Raw genomic sequence first — 27,061 nt, forward strand, 5'->3', positions numbered from 1 at the left:
GATGGATGAGCAAAACAGAGTTGTTTTAATGTCTCTTTTAACATTGTAAGTGAGGAAAACCTATTTTTGCAACTCCCTGGACTTAGTTTTTTGCAGGGCCACCTTGTCATTTTTGTGGTTGACAAGAAAACGTTAAGGCTCTCTTGGGCTCCAGCAAGCTAAGCTGCAAGAACTGTCACAACACTCCCCCCTCGTGTAGAATGGCTCTCAACAGGACCGATTGGGAGGGAAATTAATAGGCTCCCCATTGTCACCATGCATTTTTGCCAGGATATTTCATTAGTGTAAACACTGAACCCGTTGTCATCTTGTTTAGCCACTTGACCCTGGTGATTTTCAATTCTGCCTGTGCCGTGATGGAGTACAGCAGTGGCATGCACGAGACAGGCACTAATTATTGGAAGCAGAATCATCGCTGACCCAGTACTACAAGATTAACTGCCCCTTTGCAGTCTTTATTCTGGGACATTAGCACTGTCTGGTTATCTTGCTTCAGTTGAGGGATTCGGGACAATAGCGGTGCTGATGGTAATGTTGGCGATTTTCCTGTTTGTTTTGCAGGTCACGGCCAGGGGCTTTGGGCCGCTGTTACAGTTTGCCTACACTGCCAAGCTGTTACTCAGCAGAGAAAACATCCGCGAGGTCATCCGCTGTGCTGAGTTCCTGCGCATGCACAACCTGGAGGACTCCTGCTTCAGTTTCCTGCAGACCCAGCTCCTGAACAGTGAGGATGGCCTGTTTGTGTGCCGGAAGGATGCTGCATGCCAGCGCCCGCACGAGGACTGTGAGAACTCTGCAGGAGAGGAGGAGGATGAAGAGGAGGAGACGATGGATTCAGAGACGGCCAAGATGGCTTGCCCCAGGGACCAGATGCTTCCAGAGCCCATCAGCTTTGAGGCCGCCGCCATCCCTGTAGCAGAGAAGGAAGAAGCCCTGCTGCCCGAGCCCGACGTGCCCACGGACACCAAGGAGAGCTCAGAAAAGGACGCGTTAACGCAGTACCCCAGATACAAGAAATACCAGCTTGCATGTACCAAGAATGTCTATAATGCATCATCACACAGTACCTCAGGTTTTGCAAGCACATTCCGGGAAGAAAACTCTAGCAACAGCCTCAAGCCAGGGCTTGCCAGGGGGCAGATTAAAAGTGAGCCGCCCAGTGAAGAGAATGAGGAAGAGAGCATCACACTCTGCCTGTCTGGAGATGAGCCTGACGCCAAGGACAGAGCGGGGGATGTCGAGATGGACCGGAAACAGCCCAGCCCTGCCCCTACCCCCACGGCCCCAGCTGGGGCCACCTGCCTGGAGAGATCCAGGAGCGTGGCCTCGCCCTCCTGCTTAAGGTCTCTGTTCAGCATAACGAAAAGTGTGGAGCTGTCTGGCCTGCCCAGTACATCTCAGCAGCACTTTGCCAGGAGTCCAGCGTGCCCTTTTGACAAGGGGATCACTCAGGGTGACCTTAAAACTGACTACACCCCTTTCACAGGGAATTATGGACAGCCCCATGTGGGCCAGAAGGAGGTGTCCAACTTCACCATGGGGTCGCCCCTCAGGGGGCCTGGGTTGGAGGCTCTCTGTAAACAGGAGGGAGAGCTGGACCGGAGGAGCGTGATCTTCTCCTCCAGCGCTTGTGACCAAGTGAGCACCTCGGTGCATTCTTATTCTGGGGTGAGCAGTTTGGACAAAGACCTCTCTGAGCCGGTGCCAAAGGGTCTGTGGGTGGGAGCTGGCCAGTCCCTCCCCAGCTCACAGGCCTACTCCCACGGTGGGCTGATGGCCGACCACTTGCCAGGAAGGATGCGGCCCAACACCAGCTGCCCGGTGCCAATCAAAGTCTGCCCTCGCTCACCCCCCTTGGAGACCAGGACCAGGACTTCCAGCTCCTGCTCCTCCTATTCCTATGCGGAGGACGGGAGCGGGGGCTCGCCCTGCAGCCTCCCTCTCTGTGAGTTCTCCTCCTCGCCCTGTTCGCAGGGAGCCAGATTCCTTGCCACAGAACATCAGGAACCAGGCCTGATGGGAGACGGAATGTACAACCAAGTGCGGCCCCAGATTAAATGTGAGCAGTCTTACGGAACCAACTCCAGTGACGAATCCGGATCGTTCTCGGAAGCAGACAGTGAGTCGTGTCCTGTGCAGGACAGGGGCCAGGAGGTAGGGAACCCACATAAATTCAAGCATGTAACCCACTCTCTAGGCCCTTTATCTGGACTATTCCCTGCCCCCCCACCACTCCCAGATTGTTCTTACATGCTGAGATTAAAGATGGCAGTAGAGAGACTGCCTTCCCCATCCACAGAGGCAGGGTGCTGAAGGTGATTCCACATTAACCACTTCCGTCCTAGAAAAGCACTTAATATTTGATCTGGATCTCAATACTCAACAAGCAGAGGCAAGCTGCTGAGTAAAAAAATACTGAAGTCTAATGCATGAAGTGCACTGAGGCACTGCACACCCCCCTCTTTCTCCTCCTTCTCTTCCCCCTCCTACATCTGCTTTGGAAGGATGCCATGTTCATCACCCTCATCCTTGCCCTTCACCCCTTCAGCACAAAGGAAGATATAGCATCTCTTTCCAGATTGATTGATTGAAACCAAATAGATCAACACTTTCCCAGCACCTTTTAGATTTTCCTTGTCAACAGAAGACCCCAGGGCCATCCCATGTCCATCACAGTGAAGGTGATGGAAGGCTCACTGTTTATCCCAGTCCTGGGGTCATCACAGAAGCACCCTAGTCGGCCACACATAATGTATAATGGATCATTTCCCAAGCTCCCTCAAACGCTAGGAAGACATTTTGAGAAGTAGTGGGGTACAGTAGCAGTTTCATCCACCCTGAAAGCAATGTACTTGCTAGGAAGAATGTCCAGAGGCCCCATGTGTGTCTTACCATTGCTGGGAGAGGGGAACAGGGGCAACAGCAGCCACATCATGAGCAAGACTCACAAGACTAAGGAGAGGAAAGAAGAGGCCTCCCCCAGAGGACCCACCTCCCAATAACATGAACATTCCCTAGGAAGACCTGAGAGAGTCTGTGTCGTGACTGGCGTTCATGGCACTGTCTTGCTGATTGACAAGGTACCAGCTTGAGACTGCTACCTGTGTCTCAGACGCCCCTCAGGAACGGTAATGAACAAACCCAGTGACAAGTCCCTTCTCAGAGCTGTGTATCCCAAAAACACAGGAAGAAATGAAAAGTGGTCCTCCTGAGGCCAGTAACCTTGGTACCCGTCTGCTCTCTGGATGTTACCAGCCTCTGTAAGGCAGAGATGTTAACCCAACCAGACAGCAGAAATGCCACATGGGATGAGGTGGCTTTTCACAGAGCCACGTGCAGTTTATTCAGCCTCTGCAAGATTGGCGAGAAGCACATGAGGTTTTTAGTTTGGGCATGTTTTGAAAGTAGATGCCAAAGGCCCTATGCCAACTGCCAAAAATGCCCTGTGGTCACTTCCTTCTTTGCTCGCTAGCCTGGTTTCTTCCCCTCTCTTCACTGCCTAGCAGACATGGAGAAAGAGAAACACTGAAAGGATTTAGTTTAAAATAAATTAGAAAGGAAATTTGAATGGGAGCTATTCCCATGCGAATATACCGTCTCTCCTTAGGTTTGGGGTGGCGGGTTGTGCCTCGTGCCCCAAGCCAGGCTCACATCTGTGTCCCTAACATTGGGAAGATTGAGCTTTCCTGAAAATAGTGAAGGCTTATGTTTTCTCTCTCCTTACTCATTCTTTCCCTCTGACCTCTTTAGTGAGGTTTTCCTTTTGTTCTGAAACCGTGAATGAGCATGCCTGGTGTGGAAGGCTAGCCACTGCGTCCAGCTCATCTGCATCATGGCTTCCTACCAAGGACTGCTGGAGGGAGAAGAGGACAAAGGCCTGCAGTCTGTTTTTTGTCTCTCCTTTAAGAGGAGCCTGGGGCCAGGCGTGGTGGCTCAGGCCTGTGATCCTAGCATTTTGGGAGGCTGAGGTGGGTGGATCACTTGAGTTCAGGAGTTCAAGACCAGCCTAGGCAACATGGTGAAACCACATCTCTACCAAAAGTATAAAAAAAAAAAGCCGGGTGTCGTGGCTCATGCCAGTAGTCCCAGCTACTTGTGGGGCTGAGGTGGGAGGATCTCTTGAGCCCAGGAGAAGGTTGCAGTGAGCTGAGATTGCCACTGCACTCCAGCCTGGGTGACAGAGTGAGACCTTGTCTCCAAAAAAAAAAAAAAAAAACTGGCCATTAAGCTCAAGGGAAGCTTGTGTTTTTATGACATTTGCATTTGTTCGAAGAACTGTCAGTTTCAGAGACATCTTCTTTTGCGCTCCCCACCCCCTCGCCCCGCCACCAATATCCCAAAAGAGAGCATAGAGTCATTTCTTGGAACTCGAGACCACAGCAAGAACACATGTATTTTTTCTGTGTTGGAGCCGTGTCAGTTGTTTACCTTAGAATTAAAAATAGTAACTCAATTAAAAGGAGGACTCATTCAACCTGTAAAACAGTCACGAACAGGACTAGCCTTCCCCCCTTGAGAAATACCCCTACTTTTAAAAATATTCCTATTTTTACCTTTAAAAAAAGAATCCATCTTCTGCATTCCTGAACAGTGAAAGAAGAGACATTTACCAAAGCTGTATGCCATTTTGGAAATCATAGTCCCTCTCAGTGGTACAGTTCGGACAGGACAGTTATAGTAAAGCCAAGGTTTTCTCCAATTTTACGTCTTAATTTTCCTAGAGTAGAGGAGGTTAGCTTTCCAAGAACTGTCTCAGGGACTTGCCATGACTGCTGCTCAAGGAGTTGATAACCTGCTTTAGGGAGTTACTTTGACCCTGGTTGAAGTATTATCCCCAGTAATAGTGCTCAAGGCAGATCCTTCTCCACAAGTCAAAACTTGTTTTCCTGAACTGATCAGAAGAAGCCAGCATCTGCTGGGCTGATTCTGCCCTGCTCTCCTATGAGATCCAGGTGCCTTCTCTTTCAAGTGAACCCCAAGGAGACACCAGAGTCAGAAGTGAAGACAGGAGTTTCTACCCCTTGCCAGACACCAGTCTAATACTTCACGTGCATTTTCCCAATCTCTCTTCTTCCACCCCTGTAGGGAGCCAAAATGTTAGATCAAAAGAAAAGTGTTCACATACCTTATATTATGTGAGATGTTGTAGTTATACCATGTTAAGCAGCCCTTCCATCTCACAATCATTTCCTTCTTAACTGTTCCCTAGCTTCGAGAAAGATCAAATTAGCACAGTATTATCCTTTATCAATAATCAGCTTCTTAAAATGACACTCTTTTTTAAATTCTAGAACACAGCGTACCCAGCCCCAAACACATCAAATTTCACAGGCTCTCTCTTTGCCTGCAATAATATACAAATATATATTCACCTCTCTATGGGTTTGGGTTTTATTTTAATGGCATTATATTGTAGAGTTAGCAGCTTCCTTTTTTCACATAGCTGTCTACCATCCACATGGCTGTAGGTCAATCACATAGGGCCAAGACATGTTTCTCTAGTATCTCTGGTTCTTGTAAATCGTAGTTCATTCATCTGTCACTTATCAGTGGACATTTCAGGTGTTTTCAGTTTTTCCCTCTGATAAACATGGCTGCAATAAACATTTTGTGAGCATACTGTTAGTAGTGGTGCTTTTATTTTTGTGGGTTAGTTTCATAGATGAGCTAAATGTTGTGCTCATTTTTTAAACACTACCTAATGACCTACCCAAAACGTCGTAGCAATTCACATTTCATCCAACAACTTAGAATGTCCAGTTTCCCCTATTCTTGCCCATACTAGTTGTCACCAGTCTTTTTAATTTTTGCCAATTTGATAGGCAAAAAATGGTGACTACTAATGAAGCTGACATGTTGTTTTGTGTGTATTGAACATTGATATTTCATTTCCTGTGAATTATTGGTTCACCTCTTTGCCCATATTTTCTTTTGCATTGTTTAAATCAACATGTAGGAATCTTACTCCCCAATATTAGGAATATTAACCCTTTCTCATAAATGTCGCTTGGATATTCCCTTAGTCTGCTTCTTTATTTATTGTACCTTTTCCCATATAAAAGTTTTTTTAGTTTCATGTAGTCAAGGTATAAGTCTTTTTTTATGACTTCTGGATTTGCTATATTCCTTAAGAAGTCAGGTTGGGAATTTTTCTCTTCCAATAAAAAAAAAAAATGAACAAGTCACATTAAGTGAAAATCACAAAACAGTATGCACAAGGTCCTAGTTTGTTTTCTGAATATGCACACCCTATAAATGAAATCAGTATAGAGAATAAGAAAAAACCGGGAGCACCATTGAAGAGGAGTGTAGGGAAAGTTTCATTTCTATGTATGTATGTAATGTTTGAATTTTATGTAGGTTTATCTTTTAAATTAAGACATAATTCGCATACCATAAAATTCACCCTAAGATGAACAATTCAGTGGTTGTTGATATATTCACAGTGTTGTACAACCATCACCACTGTGATAATTCCAAAACATTCTCACCACCCTAAAAGGAAATGCCGTACCCATTAGTGGTTATTCCTCATTGCCCACTCCCCTCAACCCCAGGCAACCAGTAATCTACCTTCTGTCTCTGTGGATGTACCTGTTTGGGGCATTTGTATAAATAGAATCTTGCAAGATGTAGCCTTCTGTGTCTAGCTTCTTTCACTTTAGCATAATACTTTGAAGGTTTACCTTTGCCATTGATGTACTCACCAGAGATATTGTCATGTATTAGTCCTTTGTTCCTGTTAATTGCTGAGTAATATTCCATTATGTTGATCCATTTTGTTGACCAATACCACATTTTGTTGTTCATTGGTTGAGGGCCATTTGGGTTGTTTCCACTTTGGGGCTATTATAAATAATGCTGCTGTGAGCATTTGAGACAAGTTTTTTAAGACTTGTTTTCAGTTATTTTCATAATATTCCTAGGAGTGGAACTGCTGAATCATATAACTTTGTATTTAACCTTCTGAGGAGCTACTAGACTGTTTCCAAGGTGGCTATACCATTTCAAATTCCCACCAACAATGTATCAGGGATCCAGTTTCTCTGCATCCTTGCCAACACTTGTTATTGCCCATCTTTTTTGTTAAAGCCCTCTAGTGGGTGTGAAGTAGTTATAGTTTATCTCATTATAGTTTATAGGTTTGTTTTTAAATGTTGGAAATTATAGAAAATCACAGTCATTTTCCAAAGTAGTAAGCTTCTTAGTAAGACAGCTTTGTAGCTGGACCATTTCTACTTAATTGTAGATTTTAGTAAAGAAGCACCACAGAGGGTTTATTTGCACAGTCAAAAGTATGGATTCATTGGACTTGCTTTATTAACATGTTTTACATTGAGAGGGATAAAAGTGTATGAGAGGTAAGAGAGTGTGTTGGGGGCAGGCAGGGGGCGGGAAACAGAGAGAAGGGAAGAGAGATAAAGTCCAGAGAAAACATGGAAATGGTACAAAAGAGCCATCTGACTCTTAACTCTTCCCACCCAAATGCTGACTTTGAGACACATGTTGTATGTAAAATTTGTACAATCATTTTTGTGGTTTGGTGAATCGGGCATGTTTTTAGAAGTGTCTGTAATTGGTCTGCTTAATAAAAAGAAACCTTGCTGGGCAGCATAGAAATCAGCCATATTTCTAATTAAAACAGTGTTTTTATGTTGTCTAGAACATTGTGAGAGTCTGGAATTCCAAAGCACATGTCTGTAAGATGAAACCATGTGACAAAGATAAATAGAGCTGATAAACAGAAATAATAATACCTTGTATCTATTAGGCAGTTGAAACTTTCCCAAGCACTTCCACCTGTCATCCAGTTGTATTCTTCACAGCAACCCTATAAGCTAAGCAGGGCAGGCGTTATCTCCCTTTGACTCCTAGATCCTCCAAGAACTTTAGGACAGAACGAAGACTTGCCTGAGATCACACAGCTAATTAATTGAAGTATCACAACTGAATCCTAGGTGTCCTGTATTTGTGTTAGAAACTGGACCATGAGAAGAGAGCATGGAAGGACAATTGTGCGGGACACATTTTTTCACCTGGGAGGGGAGATTTTGTCATTGCCATCTGCCCAGCACTGAGCTGGTTGTCCTGGTTCCAGCAGCACTGGAATCATCTGTCCAGTGGGCATATTGCTTCCTCCCTCGACATCTCCCTGGGATCTGAGGGTCTCCTCAGAGTACGGGTGTTAGGAGAGCTGACCACACCATCAGTGCCTCAGGGTATCATGCTAGTGTGACCCTACTTCTGTAGTTTTCAGTCAACATCAGGTAATGAAACCAAGAAATGAAATAGGAAAAAATATTAACAAACTAGTCTTCCACTGAGATTTCTAGAGGAAATATTTGTTTCTGGCTTTTTCTGCAAAATTTGCAGCTACATCCTGCTTTTCCAGTAAACTTCACCCAGCAAACCAGAGACACTAGGCAAGCAAAATGTTTGTTGGGTGAGATAGATACAGCACCACTTGATTGCAACTCCTAAAAAAGATACAGAGAAAACAAAGATCATGGGGAACTCTACCAGAGCGAGAGAGTCATCATTTGGGGATGAGAATTTTTTTTCCCTTCTTTTGTCCTATATTTTATGAAAGAAGCTATATTATATAATACATAATTTTATATAATACTTAGAGAATAATGTATATAATTATATAATACTTATATAATTTTTCAATGTTTCCTTTTAACGGGGAGGAAGGGGATGATGGTTTAGGCTGAAGAATGGCCGTGGCTGTTGGCAGGGAAGAGAAATAATGCAGCCGATTTCTGTTTGGTGAGAAGGAAGCACCGGCATCCCGGGGCCCAGCCTACAGTCTCCCCTCTGCCTCGTCGGTGCAGACAGCGTTCAAAGAGACATATGTAGGTTCCATGTATTGTCCAGAAATCACAGGCAGACCTGAGAATCCCTGGGCACACTGCACGGACCATCTATTTTACTGACTGCTCAGGGGCTGGAGCCTAGCCAGGTGTGATGGCTCACGCCTATAATCCCAACAGTTTAGGAGGCTAAGGAAGGAAGATCGCTTGAGGCCAGGAGTTTGAGACCAGCCTGGGCAACAGAACGAGATCCTGTCTCTAAAAGAAAAAAAAAAATTAAAAAGAGCTGGAGTCTCCAGAAGAACTAACGCTCCTGTAGCCATGCTTAGCAGGACAGGGCAGGTACTGTGCTAAAAACCACCTCAAGTCCTGCTCCTCCTGTTGCGTTCCAGAGGGGAGAAGAGTCAACACTTTGCTGGGCTGAATAAAATCAGCTTATTGTGCCAACGATGGCACAGGCCTGTGGTGCCCTGATTGGCCCTTGGCCTGCTGACTCAGTGGCTGCCCTGATTCTCCAAGTCTCTACTGAGAACCAAAGTGGTGGACCCCTGGCTAACGAGTGGCGCCCGTGAATCCCACCTGCACTTCCCCTTATACGCAGCCTGCATGCCCGGAGCTGTGTGTGGGTGACTGAGATGGTAGCGACAGTTCCCAGGACTCTTCACCTCATCACACTGGGTGTTGGGACTATTTAGGAAACCAAGCCACTGCTGCGAAGTGAGATCCTGGAGGAGTGAGTGTGGAGGGACAGTCAGTAAGATGTTAAGCCTGACTGGGCCTGTTTGGCTCAGAATAATTATCTAGAAGGAAAAGAGGTGGGCCGCAACCTTCTTGATGTGTTTTCACTTTCCAAGACCTGCTGGCCGCCTTTTACTCCTCAGCCCCATTTGAGGAATGTTTTGAGTGCCAAGAGCCTGGGAGAGGCATGTCCTCCACGGTACCAAAGAGTCAGTGGCTGCTCCTTATTTCCAGACAAGATGTCCCTGACTTGGAACTTACTACTCAGGAAACAACACATGGATGTGGTCAAGTCCCCCCACTGCCCACGCCCCCGTGCCTGTCCGAGAACACCTCAGAGACCCCCGTGTGTTAGTGAACATAAGTCCTCCCTTGCTAGAGGGGGAACCGAGACTTGTAAAGAGGAACAAGTGAGTTGGGTTTTTTTTTCACCTGGAGGAAAGTCTACAGTTGACTATTACCTTTTCCTCTGACCCTCTTTAAAAAGCAGGTTGTGTTGCAGCAGCTCTGCTGAAGTGTTGTATGGCCTTTTGTCTCGAGGACTTTGAAACTAGCATTGTTGATTTTTCATTTTTCCTGGCAACCCTCCCTCCTATTCCCCTAGTGTTTTATATTCACTGTCTGGATGATTTAAATACAGTAGCTCTTGGTATAGACGTCCTTTTGACTTTCCCTGTAGCCTGAACCTTAGGGATATCTTCTTTCTGAGAGTAAGTAAACACATGTAGAGCAGAAGCAGAATGGCTTTGTTGTCAGCAGAGGGAAAACTCCACAAGCCCGCAAAGCGCCACCACCTCTGCTGCACTGGAACATCCGCGTCTCCAACAGACCGACCTCTGTGTTCCGGAGACACCGTGCAGGATCAGAGTGTCTGTTAGTTATCCAACGGGTATTAAAGGGAAATCATTCTTTCATATCATTAGAAGCCCTGTGCAAACACAGCCCCATGGACGAAGGCCTTTCCCAACCCCGTTACAAGGAGCTGTTTGTCCTGGCTGCCTGTCTTTAGCAGTTGGAACAGGACCAAGCCGACGGTGGTGTCATGGGCCCTACTGCGATTTTGCTTTCTTGGACCAAAGTGTCATGGGACAGAGCTCACCAGGTGGAAGTTGAATCAGAGCACCCACTGGGAACCTTCAGTAAATGCCACACGTAACAAGCTCGGAACTGTGATGGAACCTGGCAAAGAGCTTGCACCCAACCACAGAAAAGTCAAATGATCATTTCATACGTTTGCCTTTGTACATGGGAATTGACTAGCCACATGTGCCAGCAATCAGGACTCGTGTCTGCCTGCAAATGATGCAACCAAAGAAACCTGGGCTCAGGATCAAACGTCTTCATCCTCACTGCCTTGAAGAACACAGACTTAACCCTGCAGCATCTGAACACTATTGAGGGTTAGTTTCTTCACCCAAGAGCATTTTGATCAGTTCAGCCCAGACCCGTGTGTTTTTCTGGCTGCTGGGATTCACTGAGTCCATTTATTCTGTCTCCTAGAGTGCCACTGTCCAGTTGCCACTTGCTGTACATGGCTGTAGAGCCCCTGAAAGCAGCTAGTCTGAATTATGATGCGCTGTAAGGATAAAATGTGCTTTGGATTTGGGAAGTTTAGCACACACACAAAAAAAACTGTAAACCATCTTATTAATAATTACATTAGCTACATGTTGGAGATATTTTTATCTATTGGGTTAAATAACATACAGTATTCAAACTCATTTCACCTGTTTCTTTTTACTTCTTTTAATGTGGCTACTGGAAAATTTAAAATCACAAATGTAGCTCGTGTTGTTTGTATTAGACAGGGCTGGGCTAGCGCTTGAAGGAAGTTTAGGTTTGTAGTGCCATCTGCTGGCTCATCCAGAGCAGACGCGCATGTAAACAAGAATCTGAGCTAACCCACACATCTCTAAGCCTGGCAGCACGCAACCTTTTTATTCCAGGAGCTTCTGAAGCGGGACCAGACTGCACCCAGAAGCTGCTGAATCCCCAAGAACCTCAGGAAGGGGAGTGACAGACCGCTCATAGGTGCAAGCCTATGTCAGCTCATGGGTGCCAGGGAGGCTCTTGAGATAGAGTAGTGGTTTGCTGCTCACCTTCCGCACTTGAAGCTCTTTCATGCAATCTTTTGCACTGGTTGCTATTCTTAAATATTTCAGGCCAGGCACTGTGGTTCACCCCTGTAATCCCAGCATTTTGGGAGGCCAAGGCGGGCAGATCACTTGAGACCAGGAGTTCAAGACCAGCCTGGCCAATATGGCAAAACCCCATCTCTACTGAAAATACAAAAATTAGCTGGGCGTGGTGGTGCACACCTGTAATCCCAGCTACTCGGGAGGTGAGGCAGGAGAATCGTTTGAACCAAGGAGGTGGAGTTTGCAGTGAGTCAAGATCGCGCCACTCTACTCCAGCCTGGGTGACACACCGAGACTCCTTCTCAAAAAAGAAAAATATTTCAGGCCAGGAACTGTGGTTCCCACCTGTAATACCAACACTTTGGGAGGCTGAGGAGGGAGAATCACTTGAGCCCAGGAGTTTGAAACCAGCCTGGGCAACATAGCGAGACCTAATCTCTGTCTTCCCCCCCACCCCCTCTGGTGCAAGATCTCATCTCTACAAAAAAAAAAAATTAACCGGGCATGGTGGTCCCAGCTACTTGGGAGGCTGAGGCAAGAGGATTGCTTGAGCCCAGGAGGTTAAGGCTAGAGTAAGCTGTGATCGTACCACTCCAGCCTAGATAACAGAGCAAGACCCTGTCTCAAAAAAAAAAGAAAAAGAGAAATATAAGCAATCATTTAACAACATAGTAATGATACAAACCCATCCTTCAGGAGACTGATGTCCTCGCTTTAGATAATACTTACTTGCCTTGATTTGTCAAGAATTGGAATTTGTCAAGAATTGGAATTTTGCTGATAAGTACCTACATCCAATGTCTATTGTTGCATAATAAATCACCCCAAAACTTAATGACCTAAAACAATAGTAATCACTTAACACCTCTCACAGGTTCTGTGAGAAATGTGAATGTGAATCAGGAAATCAGGAGTGGCCCATCTGAGCAGTTTTTGCTGAAGATCTCTAATAAAGTGAAGTCAGATGTTGACTGGAGCTACACTCAACTGAAGATTTGACTGGGGCTAGAGAATCTTTTTCCAAGGTGGCTTGTTCACATGACTGGCGAGGTGATGCTGGTTGTTGGCTAGAGGCATCAGCCCCTCTCCACATAGGCTTCTCCACAGAGCTGCTTGAATGTCCTCGAGGCATGGCAGCTAATTTTCGACCTAGCCTCAGAAACTATACACCATTACTACGGCTGCATTCTGTTGGTCAAAAGGCAGGAAAATGCATCTCACCTTTTGATGAAGGAATGTCAACATTTCATTGGAAAATAAAGTCCCAGAGTGCCCAACACTTGTATAGCAATGTATGGCTTTTTTTAAATGCCCTGTTTTTCAGATGAGGAAATTGAATCTCAGAGAGGTGGAGTAGCTAGTCTGAGGTCTCGGGTCTGGTGAGAAGGATGAAAGTCTGGTTCTTCTGACTCCTAGTATATGCTGGTGAAGCCTATCCAAGTTATCTTCTCCTCTCTCCCATATGCTATTGTAACTGAGAATCACACTGGGTTTTTTGTGTCTCCAGCATCTTCAGGATATGTGGGGCTGTCTTCATCCAGGTGCTTTAGATATGTCCTTATGTGGTATCTCCCTGTAACTTGTCATTTTATTGAGTTAGGCTGTAGGTCTTATGGAAGTACATTTCAACTAACTGGAATCTTTCTTACAAAAGTGCTTCATCAATGAAAAATGAAACATTTTCCAATATTGTTCATGCCATTTGCTTCAAAAATCTGAGAGACAATAACATTACAATATGTGTGTTCTTATTCTCTTTTATTATCCTGTTATTATTACATCTTATTTGTCCTTAAACAGGAAATAAGTAATCACTGCTTGCTTTCAGTAGTTTCTATATTACTTGGTCATCGTAAAAAGGAGGTTGTATCGTTTTTGATGTTCCGCCTGCCAGAATTAAAATCCAGCTGCCATAATCATTTTCTGTTATTCTTGGTTTCAGGTAAAACTTCCTTTTCCTGTAGATCAAATCACAGATCTTCCAAGGAACGATTTCCAGATGATGATTAAGATGCACAAGCTAACCTCAGAACAGTTAGAGTTCATTCATGATGTCCGACGGCGCAGCAAGAACCGCATCGCGGCCCAGCGCTGCCGCAAGAGGAAACTGGACTGTATTCAGAATTTAGAATGTGAAATCCGCAAATTGGTGAGTTGGCCCATCCATTGTGATCAGCAACCGGAAGTGACCAGGACCAATGTAAAGGAACAGCAAAGAAAGTTGGAAAAGTAGAAAGAAGAGTCATCCTTTGGGGAAGTTTGAGTTTATTTTTTAACAAGTTTCTCAACAGAAGTAATAGCTTTACATCTGCTCTGTGTGTGTGTGTGCGTGCGCACGTGTGCGCACACGCAGATGTGTAATAGTGTGTCAATATTTTATATCCTTCAGTCATTATTCATATAGAGGTAGTTCTTTTTTATTTTTCATCCAACGTGAAAATAACTGATGTTGGCCAGGCGTGGTGGCTCACACCTGTAATCCTAGCACTTTGAAAGGCCAAGGCAGGTCGATCACTTGAGGTCAGGAGTTTGAAACCAGCCTGGCCAACATGGTGAAACCCCGTCTCTACTAAAAATGCAACAAGTTAGCCGGGCATGGTGGCGTGTGCCTGTAATCCCAACTACTCAGGAGGCTGAGGCAGGATAATCACTTGAGCAGGGGTTGCAGTGAGTGGAGATTGCGTCACTGCACTCCAGCCTGGGTGATAGAGTGAGACCCTGTCTCAAAAACATAAATGAATAACTGATGTTAATTATGAGCATTTATGGACCAGGTATTCTTCTAAACGGTTTTTGTGGATGATCCCATTTAATCCTCACATTAACGCTATGACTTAGGCACTCCTTTATCCCCATTCACAGAGGAGGAAACTGCAATGCAGAAGGGTTGGGTAACTTCCCAGTACTTGGTAGAACTTGAATGCAAACCCAGGTGTCTGATTCCAAATCGTGTCTTGTACCACTGCTTTCTCCTGCCTCCTGACAGAAGAGAATGGATTCGAGATAGGACGCCTACCTGCAGCGGGGCCGTTGCTCAGGAGATGATCTCCTGGCATCCTTTGCAGCCCCAGGGCCCTTTCTTTTGCAATTCTGCCTCAAGGTGGCTGTCATAGCCATCCCTGTGCCTGAGAGTGTTTTGTCACAGAAAACAAACTCCCGTCTCCCAGGCTCCCCCATATACTCAGAGCTATGTGCCCCCACCCCTTCTCCTTGATAAGCAGCCATAAGCTACAGAAAGTAAATCCAGGTGACCTCTGGCTCCTGACTGTAGCTTTGAAGGCAACCAACTCAACCTCCTTCAGCTCTACCTTTCTGCCACCAAATAACAGAAACTCATCTCAGGTGCCATGTCTGTGTCAGGCTGAAGAAGAGGGAGGCTGCATGGTGTGGTCATGATCTAAGTGTGGCTCCTCAGACTGTTCGCAGCACCCTCTGGCCTCGTGGTGAGCCACCAGCTGATGAGAATCAAAGCGCAAGGATGAGATGTTAGAAAAGCACAGGATATATGTTATCAAGATAGCCCTGGACTTCAGGGTTTTGTGTTGTTGTTGTTGTTGTTGTTGTTGTTGTTGTTGTTGTTTTGTGTTTTCTCTTTTTTTTTGTTTTGACACTCACCAACCAGGGAAAATATCTGTCTTTAGTAGCTCCCATCACCAACAAAGAAAGTCCAAGCTTCTTAGTAGGACCTCTCCTGCCCTTTGTATTTCAGTCTGTAGCTGCCTCTCCAGTGTCACCATCCACTCCCTTCCTAGGACTTGATCCCTGATAAAATCAATCTCTGCACTTGTGCCTACACCATTTCCTCTCTGTCTTGGACATTCCTCTACTTTTTCTATCTCCTTTGTTCTTTAAGAGTCAGGTCATGGCTGGGCACCATGGCTCACACCTGTAATTGCAGTACTTTGGGAGGTTGAGGCAGGAGGATCACTTAAGGCCAAAAGTTTGAGACTAGCCTGGGCAATATAGCAAGACCCCATCTCTGAATGAATGAGTCAGGTTATGCATCACGTCTCTAGGAAGCCCCTTTCCTGAGTCCCCCGTTAGGCTGGGCACCTGCCCATGGAACCCTGATCTGACCTCTGGCTTAGTGCTTATCACTTACTCTTGAGTTATCTTCACATATGTCTGTTTCCCCAGCCCCCAGCCCTCAACTGTCGTGTTCCTCAAGGACAAAGACAGTGACTTGATCATTTCTGAATATCCAGTGTTGGACCCATTGCTGGGGTCAAGAAAACGTCTATTGCCCTAAAATTTGCTGGATATTGTGACTTTTCAGTTCAGGGGATTATGAGTTTCTTCTTTCAAATATTTCTTTAACATTATTTACTTTTGTTAAACAACAAAATTTAATTTAAATCACGTAAGGAGACAACGTTCCTGCTGGTGAGTGTGGGTCTTCTGAAAGCCTGCTGGGCTTAGGTAGTTAAGTCCACTGGGTGTGAGTCTACAGGGGCCTAGGCACATGTCTATAGTGCCCTGCACTCCTCTTAAGGTAGTAAAATAACTTCAGTCACCCACATTTGAGAAATGCCTGGTTTTGGTAATTCGCATTCTGCTTAGTGTAGTGTTGTAATACTGAACAAACAAAATCCAAGCCACAGACCAGGTAGATATCTAAAGCACTTTGCCAGCATTTTTCAACTAAAAAACCAAAAGAGCATCATCTAGTTCTCCAACCACTTTTTGGCATCCCTTAAATAATGCGTTGTGTTTCGGTGCTGAATGAGAACACACTCGTCAGTGTGCGTGTGTGACTTAGAGCTTCATGGTTTTAACCGAGGCGTGAGTTACACTGTCTTTCCTGCTGCTGTCACACGCAGCACCTCATTTTCTTCCTCCTAGAAAGTGGCATGGAACATTTAACAAATGAGTAGGCCTGGAGGGGTCAGTGCTTTGGCCAGGGCAATGTGGCAGAATGATCCTGGGGTTCCTCTCCCAGCACCCAAGCAGTATTGCCCCTCACTTTGCAGATTTCTGTACTAAAAGGGGAGAGCTCCAGGTTGCACAGCCACCCATACAAGTTTTCTCCCCAAGGAGACATCCCAGATGTGTTTTGTTTCTTGTCTGCCACTCTGTGGCGGGGATGCAGTGTCCTGGCAGGGATGGCGTTGGTGGATGGAGCAGCTTCCACCTCTCCCCAGTCCCTCCCTGCCCAGTCCCCAGCAGGCCCTGCACTCACTCCCTACTCCCACGTCGTCTCCCACACACCCGCCACTCAGCTGTTGCAAACTCGCATAATGTATTTCTCTCAAGTTGCACTTCTACATCTGTTTATTTTTCCTTTTTAAAATGTATTTTCTTGATAAATTTATAAATATTTTAGCAGGTGCCCTTTCCTGGTATAAATCTGTCTTTCCAACACACATGCCCACGCCGCCTGCCAGATTGCGTTCATGTTACGGCACATGCAGTTCCCGTGTCGGAGACCTGTTCCTTGTGCGTGTCGCATGCCTGCTCCTCCCTTTCTCCTCTTCATTTTCTCTCCCATCCTCTTCTCCTGCCTGAGCTTGCAAAGGGTTGGTGAGAACTGACTTCATGCTGCTTCAGATGCCCCTTTTCTTCATCCACTTCATTGTGTGTGCCTCATGGAACCCCATCTCCTCCCCTCACCCTCACGCAATTTTTCTTTTTTTTTTTTGAGATGGAGTCTCGCTCTGTCGCCCAGACTGGAGTGCGGTAGTGTGATATCGTCTCGCTGCAACCTCCACCTTCCCGATTCAAGCAATTCTCATGTCTCAGCCTCCTGAGTAGCTGGGATTACAAGCATGCCCAAACACGCCCAGCTAATTTTTATGTTTTTAGTAGATACGGGGTTTCACCATGTTTGCCAGGCTGGTATCAAACTCCTGACCTCAGGTGATCCACCCACCTCTGCCTCCCAAAGTGCTGGGATTACAGGCATGACCCACCACGCCCAGCCCCCTTCCCACAAATGTTGATGGTAAAACCTTAATTAGTCTCCACTCTGTTGCTGAAGTCATCTCTGTTGGGATGGTGAATTTCAGGAACACAAAAGCATGTGTAGGATTTTGTTTAAGGAGAAGAACATCTCAGAACTTTGGGCTAGTACGCAAGGGTTCAGGCTCCATCCTTCCTTCTCCCTTCCCAAGTCTGGGAGAATCGCTGCTCCAGACCCATTGCACATACCCCGGCTGTCCTAGAGAGGGTCCCTCCTGTTCAGTCTGCTCTGCTACCAAGGCCAGAGAGCCTGTGATGTTGGGTTCTATATGAAACTCCATATGTTAGGCAACCATAGGAAATTGCTGATGACTTTTTTGGGGTTTTTTTTTTCTAATACACTTTTTTTTTTGGCAGGGGAAGACAGGGTCTCGCTCTGTCACCCAGGGTGAGTGACACCATCTCACTCACTGCAGCTTCCACCACCTGGGCACAAGTGATCCTCCCACCTCAGCCTCCCAAGAAGCTGAAACTACAGGTGTGCGCCACCACACCTGGCTAATTTTTGTATCTTTTGTAGAGAAGGGGTTTTGCCATGTTGCCCAAGCTGGTCTCAAACTCCTGAGCTCAAGGGATCCACACAACTTGGCCTCCCATAGTGCTGGGATTACAGGTGTGAGCCACTGCACCCCAGCCTGGCTTACTTTTTTAGGAGCAGTTTTAGGTTCACAGCGAAATTGAACACACTATACAGAGAGTTCCCATATGTTCCTGTTCCCACACACACAGCCTCACCCACTGTCAGCATCCCCCACAAAGTGTACACATGTTAGTCAATGAACCTACACTGACACATCATCATCACCCAAGTCCGTAGTTTACGTTAGAGCTCACTCTCAGTGTTGTACATTCTGTGGGTTTGGACAAATGTATAATGACATGGACCCGCCAGTCTAGTGTCATACAGAGGCTTTCACTGCCCCCAAATCCTCTGTGCTCCACCTGTTCAACCCCCTTTACCCCTGGCAACCACAGATCTTTTTACTGTCTCCATAGTTTTGCTTTTTTCAAAATGTCATGTAGTTGGAATGGTGGATTTTTGCCTTTCAAAAATGGCAACCTGATACATTTGGGGGAGATTTTCAATCACAAGATTGGGACTGAGAGTTTTTAACTTAACTCTCTGCAAACCCCAAATTCTGGGAAACCAAAACATTGACTCCGAAGTTTTCTGATTGGTGACAATTTTGCTGGTTGTTTGCCTGGGCCTTGGAGAGGAATGAAGAGGTGTCCTGGGGAAGATGTTGGCGTCAGCAGCCCGTCTGGATGGGCTGCTCAGATGGGAGGTGCGGCAGAAGCCCCTGTCTGGGCTCCCTGAATATGTATCTTTTAAGTTTCTAGAGCCTGACCTAGTCATTCTTGAGTTACATTATAATGGAGGATGCAAAACAAAGGCTGGAAAACCTCCTGAAACGAGGCCTTCGGTCCTCCAATTCAGGCTTGATCAACCCTTCTCTTTTTTTGTCTGCTGTCCAGGTGTGTGAGAAAGAGAAACTGTTGTCAGAGAGGAATCAACTGAAAGCATGCATGGGGGAACTGTTGGACAACTTCTCCTGCCTTTCCCAGGAAGTCTGCCGAGACATCCAGAGTCCCGAGCAGATCCAGGCCCTGCATCGGTATTGCCCTGTCCTCAGACCCATGGACCTGCCCACAGCCTCCAGTATTAACCCTGCGCCCTTGGGTGTTGAGCAGAACATTGCAGCCTCCCAATGCGCAGTGGGGGAAAATGTGCCCTGCTGCTTGGAGCCAGGCGCAGCTCCCCCCGGACCCCCCTGGGCACCCAGCAACACCTCCGAGAATTGTACCTCTGGGAGGAGGCTAGAAGGCACTGACCCCGGAACCTTCTCAGAGAGAGGAGGACCTCCTCTTGAACCCAGGAGCCAAACAGTGACCGTGGACTTCTGCCAGGAAATGACTGATAAGTGTACAACTGACGAACAGCCCAGGAAAGATTACACCTAGTGACTCGGCTCTGCCTCCCGGTCTGCACACCTCTCCCATCCAGGCATTCTTCAGTCAGCCTGTGGCACTGTTCATCTGCTGTCCCGAAGAAACCGAGAACACATTTGGTGCACACTACAGCGGTCTTAGCAGCAATACTGTTCCGAAGTAGTCTCTCCTCTTCTCGAGCAGGAGTGATAGATAGTTACCTTCACAATGGTGCTACCCCTTGCCCAGGCAAGGAAAGACAGCAGTGATGATACTGTCTGTCTGTGGCTCAATTTCAGTCTTCACAGGGATAGACTACAACACCTCTAGGCCCCAACCACGGAGTTTTTTTCTCAGTGGCCCATGTCACAAACCCTATCTCAGGAATTTCTTCTGAATGTTCAATTTTTTTCATTGAAGACAGCTTCTATACACATCAAAGTTTTATAGCTAGACTGTACATATTATATATAATATATATATAAAATATATATATATATCCATATGCAAAAGTCCTGCATGCCTCAACTTTCTCATCCTAAAACTGGAAACTTATTTCTCATTTAGAAACAGGTTCCAACATTCCTCTTCTTTTGTCTCTGATACTAGAACTAGTTTGGTAACTGTTAACATGGTCATTTTTCTTGCTTCACAGTTCAATTTTCAATTTGTGCTTATTTATGGACAAAATTCAGTGTTGGAAGCTTTTTCCCAAGGTTTTAGTTCAGATTTCTTTTTCGTTTGGTTTGGTTTTGGCACCGCCACGTGGTGTCATTTGAGTATTGTGGGTTTGTTTTTTGTTTGTTGGGGGGGGTTTTGTTTGTTTTTGGTTTTTTTGTTTTTTTCCTTGCAGATACTGTACAGTGATGGTCAACTTTGCCACTTGCACTGAGTTTTGGGTCAAACCTATTTTCTTAAATGAAGTTGTAACTTCAGTATAACTCAAGTATACTGTATGTTCTTTGCTTTTAGTTTAAAAAGTAAAACATTTTAGCTAATTAAAAAGCACTCAGGTGATAATTATGTAGGAAAAACAATCTTGCCAAATAATGAATTCATCCTAGGATGTGTAGACAATAATCTGCTTGAATATTTTTATATTTCACCTCCTCCCCACCTTTCCCTAAGCAAAGTTTAAATGCAGATAGAGAGTTCAGAGTTGATGCTGGATGTTCAGATTCCTACGTGGGGAGAGAGTTTGGACATCTCACTCAAAAGTACATCAGAAAAACAGGAATCCATGATTTTATACCAGAACTCAGCAGGCATTGGCTCCTAGAAATCAAGCTAGAACGTTTTCACCCAGGGAGTAAGTCCCATTCATTTCAACACGTCCTGAGGCCTCGGCTTGCTCTGGAAGTGTTGTGCTGTAGGACCTGCCCCCCTGAAGGACGGGGCCAACCAGCCACCGGCTTTCCTGCCCAGGCTCGGCCTCCCAGGACATCTGGCCTGAGGGGATTTGAATCACAGCCCCGAAGGTCCTGCCTTCACCCTGTTGGGAGAGAGCAGGGCATCCTGGCATCTGCGATCCATCCCTGACACAGGCTGACACATTCTTTCTCCTTTCCTTCTCCAAAGGCTTGGAGTTGTCTTCTGAGGTTTTTCTGCCAGTCTCTTGTCTGAAGGCAGACTTCATTCTGAGGCTTTGGACAAGCTATCACCGGGAGCCCTCCCTGTCCCCTTCCCGAATCACACATATATCCTACCCTCACCTGATGATAATTTTCTCTTCTTGCTGCAAAACTGGTTGACTTGCAACCCAGAGAGAGCAGCTTCCCTTGGCTCTGGGGGCGTGTTGGCCCCAGCCACGTTTACAGGAAGGTGTGCCCCAGAGGAGGAGGAATCAGCTCCCTCGCTCCAGTGGCCTTGGGTCTGGGTCTCACTGAGCAGCCCGAGGACCACTCCAGCCCGGCTGGGGAAGAGAGTCCTGAACGGTTTGATGTGGGGACGGGGTGGTGGGCAGTGGGGAATAGATGGTTGACTTTGTTTCTTTCTTTGTGCCATTGTTTGGACAATATTAAAGCTGCATGTAAAAGGGGAAATTAGTATACGATGTAGGCGAACAGTGAAATCATAGTAACATATGTTTTAGTATTATTAACTTTTTTCTGTACAAATATTAGCACTAAATGTTTAAATATGTATGAATGCCAGAAATTTGTCAGTTCATGCAGTAGGATAAAAAAAAAAAAAAAAAGGCTCTTTTTAAACAGTTCCACTTTTAAAACCTGCCTCTGGGTTTTTGTTTTTTCTCGTGTGTGTGTGTGTGTTTGTGTGTGTGCGTGTGTGTGTGCTTGTCTGAAACAGATCTTGATAAAGCTCTGTGTTGGAGCTGCTGGTTTTTGTTATGGTTGTTGGAATTTCTTGGCCTACTAGGACAGTTCTGTGCTTCACCGTGAGGTTTGCCTTTGTGGAAAACTGGTGACAGCGAGAATATAAACTCAATGTGAATCACGTGGTACTTCACAGGCGTGTGTTATGGTGGAGTCAGCTGACAGTATTTTGCTTTTTAACTCTATTGTTGCCTTTCCAAGTGACCTCACTTCTTCTTTTAGAAAAAGAACACTTTCTGCTCGTATCATAACCAGGTCCAACCCAGCTTCTTGGCATGAGGTTTACCCTGGTAACAACTCATGTGCAACTGGTAGTCTTGACCACATTCCATCCGTTTCCCCAGGTTTCTATGTTCAGTAGCCCAGACCTGTTTGGCAGTCATTTCTAGGAGGGGCAGGGTCTCTTTATTTCTCTCCACCCTAATTCAGACCTCACCTTCCTCCCACCAACCCCTGCCTCGCTTTTCTTCCTCTTCCCCCAACCTAACTTCTGCCATGGGAACTGGTTAAAAACACTGCTCTAAAAACCATCTTCCAGTTTCGTAGGGATTTCTAACAAGTTATCTCATTCATAATACACCATGAACCGTGACTAGCTTCGTGCAGTTGTTCATGTGATGTGTGCGTGTCTTTTCCTATTCGGAACTGTGTGCTTGTCAAAATTATTTCTGGGTTGATTCAAAGGGAGGACTTGCTGGGGACCAGAATCCAAACGGCCTCAAGTGGAATTTTAAAACCCAGCCTGTCTCTTTTCCCTGGGATCCGTCGGTCAACCCCACACCTTTTAAGAAAAGAAAAAGCAAGTGAACAGCAAGGAAGAGTATTTGCACAGTACAGGGACATTTGGTGGTTTTTAAGGCTCTTTTACAAAAATAAGAGACCCTCCAACCACAGGCTGTTTAGGAGGATGCCTGCTTGGGTCTCCAAATGGCTGGGGTAGGAATGGTTGTTGGGGCAGAGCCAGTGGAGATGACCCTGAGACTAATGAACATCCCACCTAAATCCAGTCCTCCCCTTGGATCTGCCTTTGTCCTGCTTGTGTCTCCAGGCAACCTCTCTTCAAGTTGGTCAGGCTTTGGGCAGGTGAGTGCTTTGCTGTATGTGTTTGTTTCTCTGTGTTATCTGGGGGTGCCTTGATTAAAACTGAACTTCATTACATACTGATTCTGGAACAAAACTGTTAGAAAAACTTAAAAAAAAAAAAGCTGACAAAGTTACGAGGCCATCCTGCTACTTCTCTTCTCAGTTGCCAGCAATGACTCAGGCGTCAGAGGCGATGCTGCAGTGGGAAACCTGACTCTGTGCGTCTGCAACTGTATGTTGTGCGAGTAATTTATTAACTGTCTTTCTAAAGGTTTGCTGCTTTTAAGATGCACTCTAATTCAGGATGTAATCCTTATATTGCTTTTCCAAGGAAGTAAAAAAAAAAAAAAGGCTAGTGATTAGTATGACAACTGCCACTACTCCTTCAAAAGGAGCCAGGACCAGCGACAGGACTCATAAGAGGACTGGCTAAAGTGAAGTGTGCACAGTGTGAAGTTTAATGCTGTTGTCAAGAAGCCTAAACCCACATTTTCTCTTTTAATATTTTATGATTGCCATCAAAGAAGAAGAAAAAGAAGGAACAAAGGTTTGAAAATGATAAGCCTGTTAAGACACCAAAAACTCCTGTCCCGTGAAGCTGCTTGACATCCTGTGCAGTAGCATAATCCTCTCACAATGAGGAAGAGCTGCCTGCAAAGCTTTCTCACGTCCCTATTTGGCTACCTACTTCTCTACATTATGCCCCATTTAAACTAGGAGCTGTTTTAGAAATGACTTCAAACTGCTCCACTGTTGCTTACAGTTTAGGAGGAGTCTCAGATCCATAAAGGAGCAAGAATCAAGTTTGGTCCTCAAATGACTGTAAATAGACTAAAGAACAAGGTGTTTTTTTGTTTTTGTTTTTGTTTTTATTTTTTAAGAATAAAGCTGTTCGTTGTACCATGGGTTAGTGTTTCTTCCCCAGGTTGAACACTGTGTTGGAAGTTCGATTTCTGGTGAGCCAGTCCACAGTACAATGCCCTGTTGTGGAGTTGGTATTCATACAGGAAGTCTGTGTGCACGAGGCATTGTGTGTTGAAAGTGTATGTTGATAGTACTGCCCGAGCCATCTCATGACCCCAGCATCCAAAACCGATGCTGTAGAACAGAACATATTTGTACACAAATAGTGTGTGCAAATAGCATTTGTACATAGAAAAGTCTTATTGTGGCAGATTGAGGATAAATTATTCAACTGACGGTGCAAAAACATTACTTGCAAAGAAAAGTAAGTTTATAGTATTTTCCTACACTCCACCCTGGGAGATGATATTTCTATCAAATGAATATCAGTGCATTTTAAATGTAATATGAAAACGATGCTGCCATTTTGTGAAGAATACCCACTTGGTTGCAGAGGCCAACTTTCATAGCTTTGATTTAATGTTGTGACATGGTGTATGCATATCGCTGTCAAGCAATGGATAAACAGCTCTGACTTTCATTCTCATTCCAGTTTATTGACCTCAGATAAAACACTGGCCCTTCTTAGAAGCAGAAGTGCACCAAGACCATTCATTTCAGGTAGACTCACATTCAGTGCCAAGCGCTCCCATGGGAATAATCAGACGCATATGTTGCGAAAGAGTGAAGGGACTTGGACAAAGGGGTTTTCCTACAGATGGATGCTCAGTCTTCTACCAAAACATGTTTGGAGGCAGAAGTGTGACCTCCCCTTAAGTCCCAACAATGTATTTTGTGTGTGCAAATCCTGGGATGCCTGTTCACGCTCTGACATAAAGACATGGCACCTCTAGTGAGTGATCAGGAAGATTCCATATGTGTTTGGGAGCTTCAGGTGCTTGTTAGACACAGTGAGCCATTCAAGGCAAGCAGCACCTTTGCTAGTGAGGCCAAGAGGGCCTGTGACAATTTGTTCCAGAACCAGTCTGATGCAAGTGCACCTCTAATATATGCCTTACAAACTCCAGAGGCCATATTCAAAACAGGGTCTTCTCAGTGTATGCAAGGGGCCGCAGCCCCTCTTCTCTTCCTCCCCAGGTTGAACAATACGGACAGTTTTCACACATATCTACCTGTATAACCCTCTGTACCTCTCATAACTGGTCAACGACTGTAACAGGTTACATCAGGTGTTTTTCTACATACTTTTTACACAGATTCTATGCGATTAATGTAACTTAATTCAATGCATCATTTTATTGTACTAGTTCTTAGGCTTGTCCTTATTTTTTTCTAAGTGATTGTGGTTTTTCTTGTGGTTTTTATTGTAAAAATGAAAGGCTGTTGATGCTTATTCTCTGTAACTAAGAATTTTTACCTTTTGGGGAAAAAAAACATTGCTATGAACTAATGAATTGAAACTTCATTTACTCATTGTAAATACACTATTGTGCAAAAAAAGTTTTCACTCAATTGAATTGCTAGTGTTAACTGAATTTTGTCTAGACACCATTTCTGTTGATGAAATAAAGACATATCATTATGCATTGTAAACTGATTTTCTTTCTCTCTGATCCCTGTGTTCCAAATTACAGAATGAGAAACCTCAGGAAATCTTTTTTCCTAGAGGCCGTTTCTCTTCCTCTGACTTAGACCCTTACTTGCTACCTGATTAATCTGATTAGGAATCTTTAAAATTTGATAATATTAGGCCGGGCGCGGTGGCTCAAGCCTGTAATCCCAGCACTTTGGGAGGCCGAGACGGGCGGATCACGAGGTCGGGAGATCGAGACCATCCTGGCTAACACGGTGAAACCCTGTCTCTACTAAAAAATACAAAAAACTAGCCGGGCGAGGTGGCGGGCGCCTGTAGTCCCAGCTACTCGGGAGGCTGAGGCAGGAGAATGGCGTAAACCCGGGAGGCGGAGCTTGCAGTGAGCTGAGATCCGGCCACTGCACTCCAGCCTGGGTGACAGAGCGAGACTCCGTCTCAAAAAAAAAAAAAAAAAAAAAAAAAAAAATTGATAATATTAATGTGATTCCTAAACTCTGAATTTTAAAAATCCCTAGTGCCTGTGAGAGTAGATAAAAGGCTTTAAGCCCAATTTCTCGGTTTTGATATTGTGCTATCACCATGCAGGATGTTACCACGGGAGAAAACTGGGTGATGGGTATCATTTCTTGCAATTGCATGTAAATCTGCAATTATATCCAAAAAAAGGCTTAATTTTTAAAAAACTAAATGAAAGTAAATGAGAAAGAACATTAAACCAACACCAAGATGCAATGAGTTGCAAGGAAAGATGTGTAAAATTGTGGTTGAGGAAACCACACAGTCCCACATCAGCTAGTGAGGGGGTACGTTCTGAGAAATGCATCCTTACACAATTTCATATTGTGAGAACATCAGGGTGTGCCGCACCAACCCAGATGGGAAAGCCTATGACACACCTAGACTATATGCTCCTAGGCTGCAAACTGGTGCAGCATGTAACTGTACTGGATATGGTAGGCAATTGTAACACCAGGGTAAGTGTTTGTGTATCTTAACATAGAACAGGTGTGGTAAAAATAGGGTTTGCAGTCTTACGGAACCACTGTCATATATTCGTTCCATCATTGACCAAAACATGGTTATGCCACGCATGACTGTACAGTTTAAAAGGTGTATTCTAAAAGTGTATTTCATAGTTGTGTCTTAGGTTTTAACGTAAAGAGAAAAGAGATCAAATGGTGGGCAGGTCAAGTGGCCATGAGCAAACACTGGACTCAGAGGTGAGAGAAAGTCACTAGAGCAGAGCAGGGACGGTCTGAGCTGTCAGCGAGGCTGTAACGAGTGCATGCACTTGGTGTCTGGGCAGGGCAGGGCTGTGCTGCCAAGATCCAAGCTTCAAGAAGGGCACCCGACCGCCAGATGGGAAAACTGAAATTAAAAGCTGCTAAGTTCTGCTCCCTCGGGCGAGTCTCCATGGGCACCTATGGAGTCAAGGAAGGCTTCCTGAGAGCAGGTCATGGGTTTTGCAAATGTGTGCTGCTCTGACAACATCACAGTCATAACATTGTCGGTACTAGAGGTGGATTACCTATGCCTGAAGATGGGAAGTTAGTCCACTCTGAGAAAAACAGGTGGGTCAGAGTCCCAGAATTTTCTGTGGGAAACCCT

The 27,061-nt window shown here is 45.3% G+C and overlaps 1 protein-coding gene across 18 annotated transcripts in view; it reads left to right on the forward strand.

The window, feature by feature from the left end:
- The window catches only part of BACH2 (BTB domain and CNC homolog 2), a 367,936-nt gene extending 342,484 nt beyond the window's left edge, over positions 1 to 25,452 (forward strand). For 15 of the 18 annotated variants that reach the window (XM_065543704.1, XM_015449069.3, XM_074037451.1 and 12 more), the window contains 3 exons: positions 562 to 2,154; positions 13,635 to 13,841; positions 19,127 to 25,452. In XM_065543704.1, coding sequence (XP_065399776.1) covers positions 562 to 2,154; positions 13,635 to 13,841; positions 19,127 to 19,612 — 2,286 coding nt within the window. In that variant the 3' untranslated portion in view covers positions 19,613 to 25,452. Of the gene's footprint in view, positions 1 to 561; positions 7,624 to 8,693; positions 12,334 to 13,634; positions 13,842 to 19,126 lie in introns of those variants that run through there. The other 3 variants (XM_074037454.1, XM_074037455.1, XM_074037452.1) reach the window with 3 other exon arrangements.
- Positions 25,453 to 27,061: the final 1,609 nt, after the last annotated feature.

The sequence above is a fragment of the Macaca fascicularis genome, chromosome 4 (genome assembly GCF_037993035.2).
Source record: "Macaca fascicularis isolate 582-1 chromosome 4, T2T-MFA8v1.1".
NCBI lineage: Eukaryota > Metazoa > Chordata > Mammalia > Primates > Cercopithecidae > Macaca > Macaca fascicularis.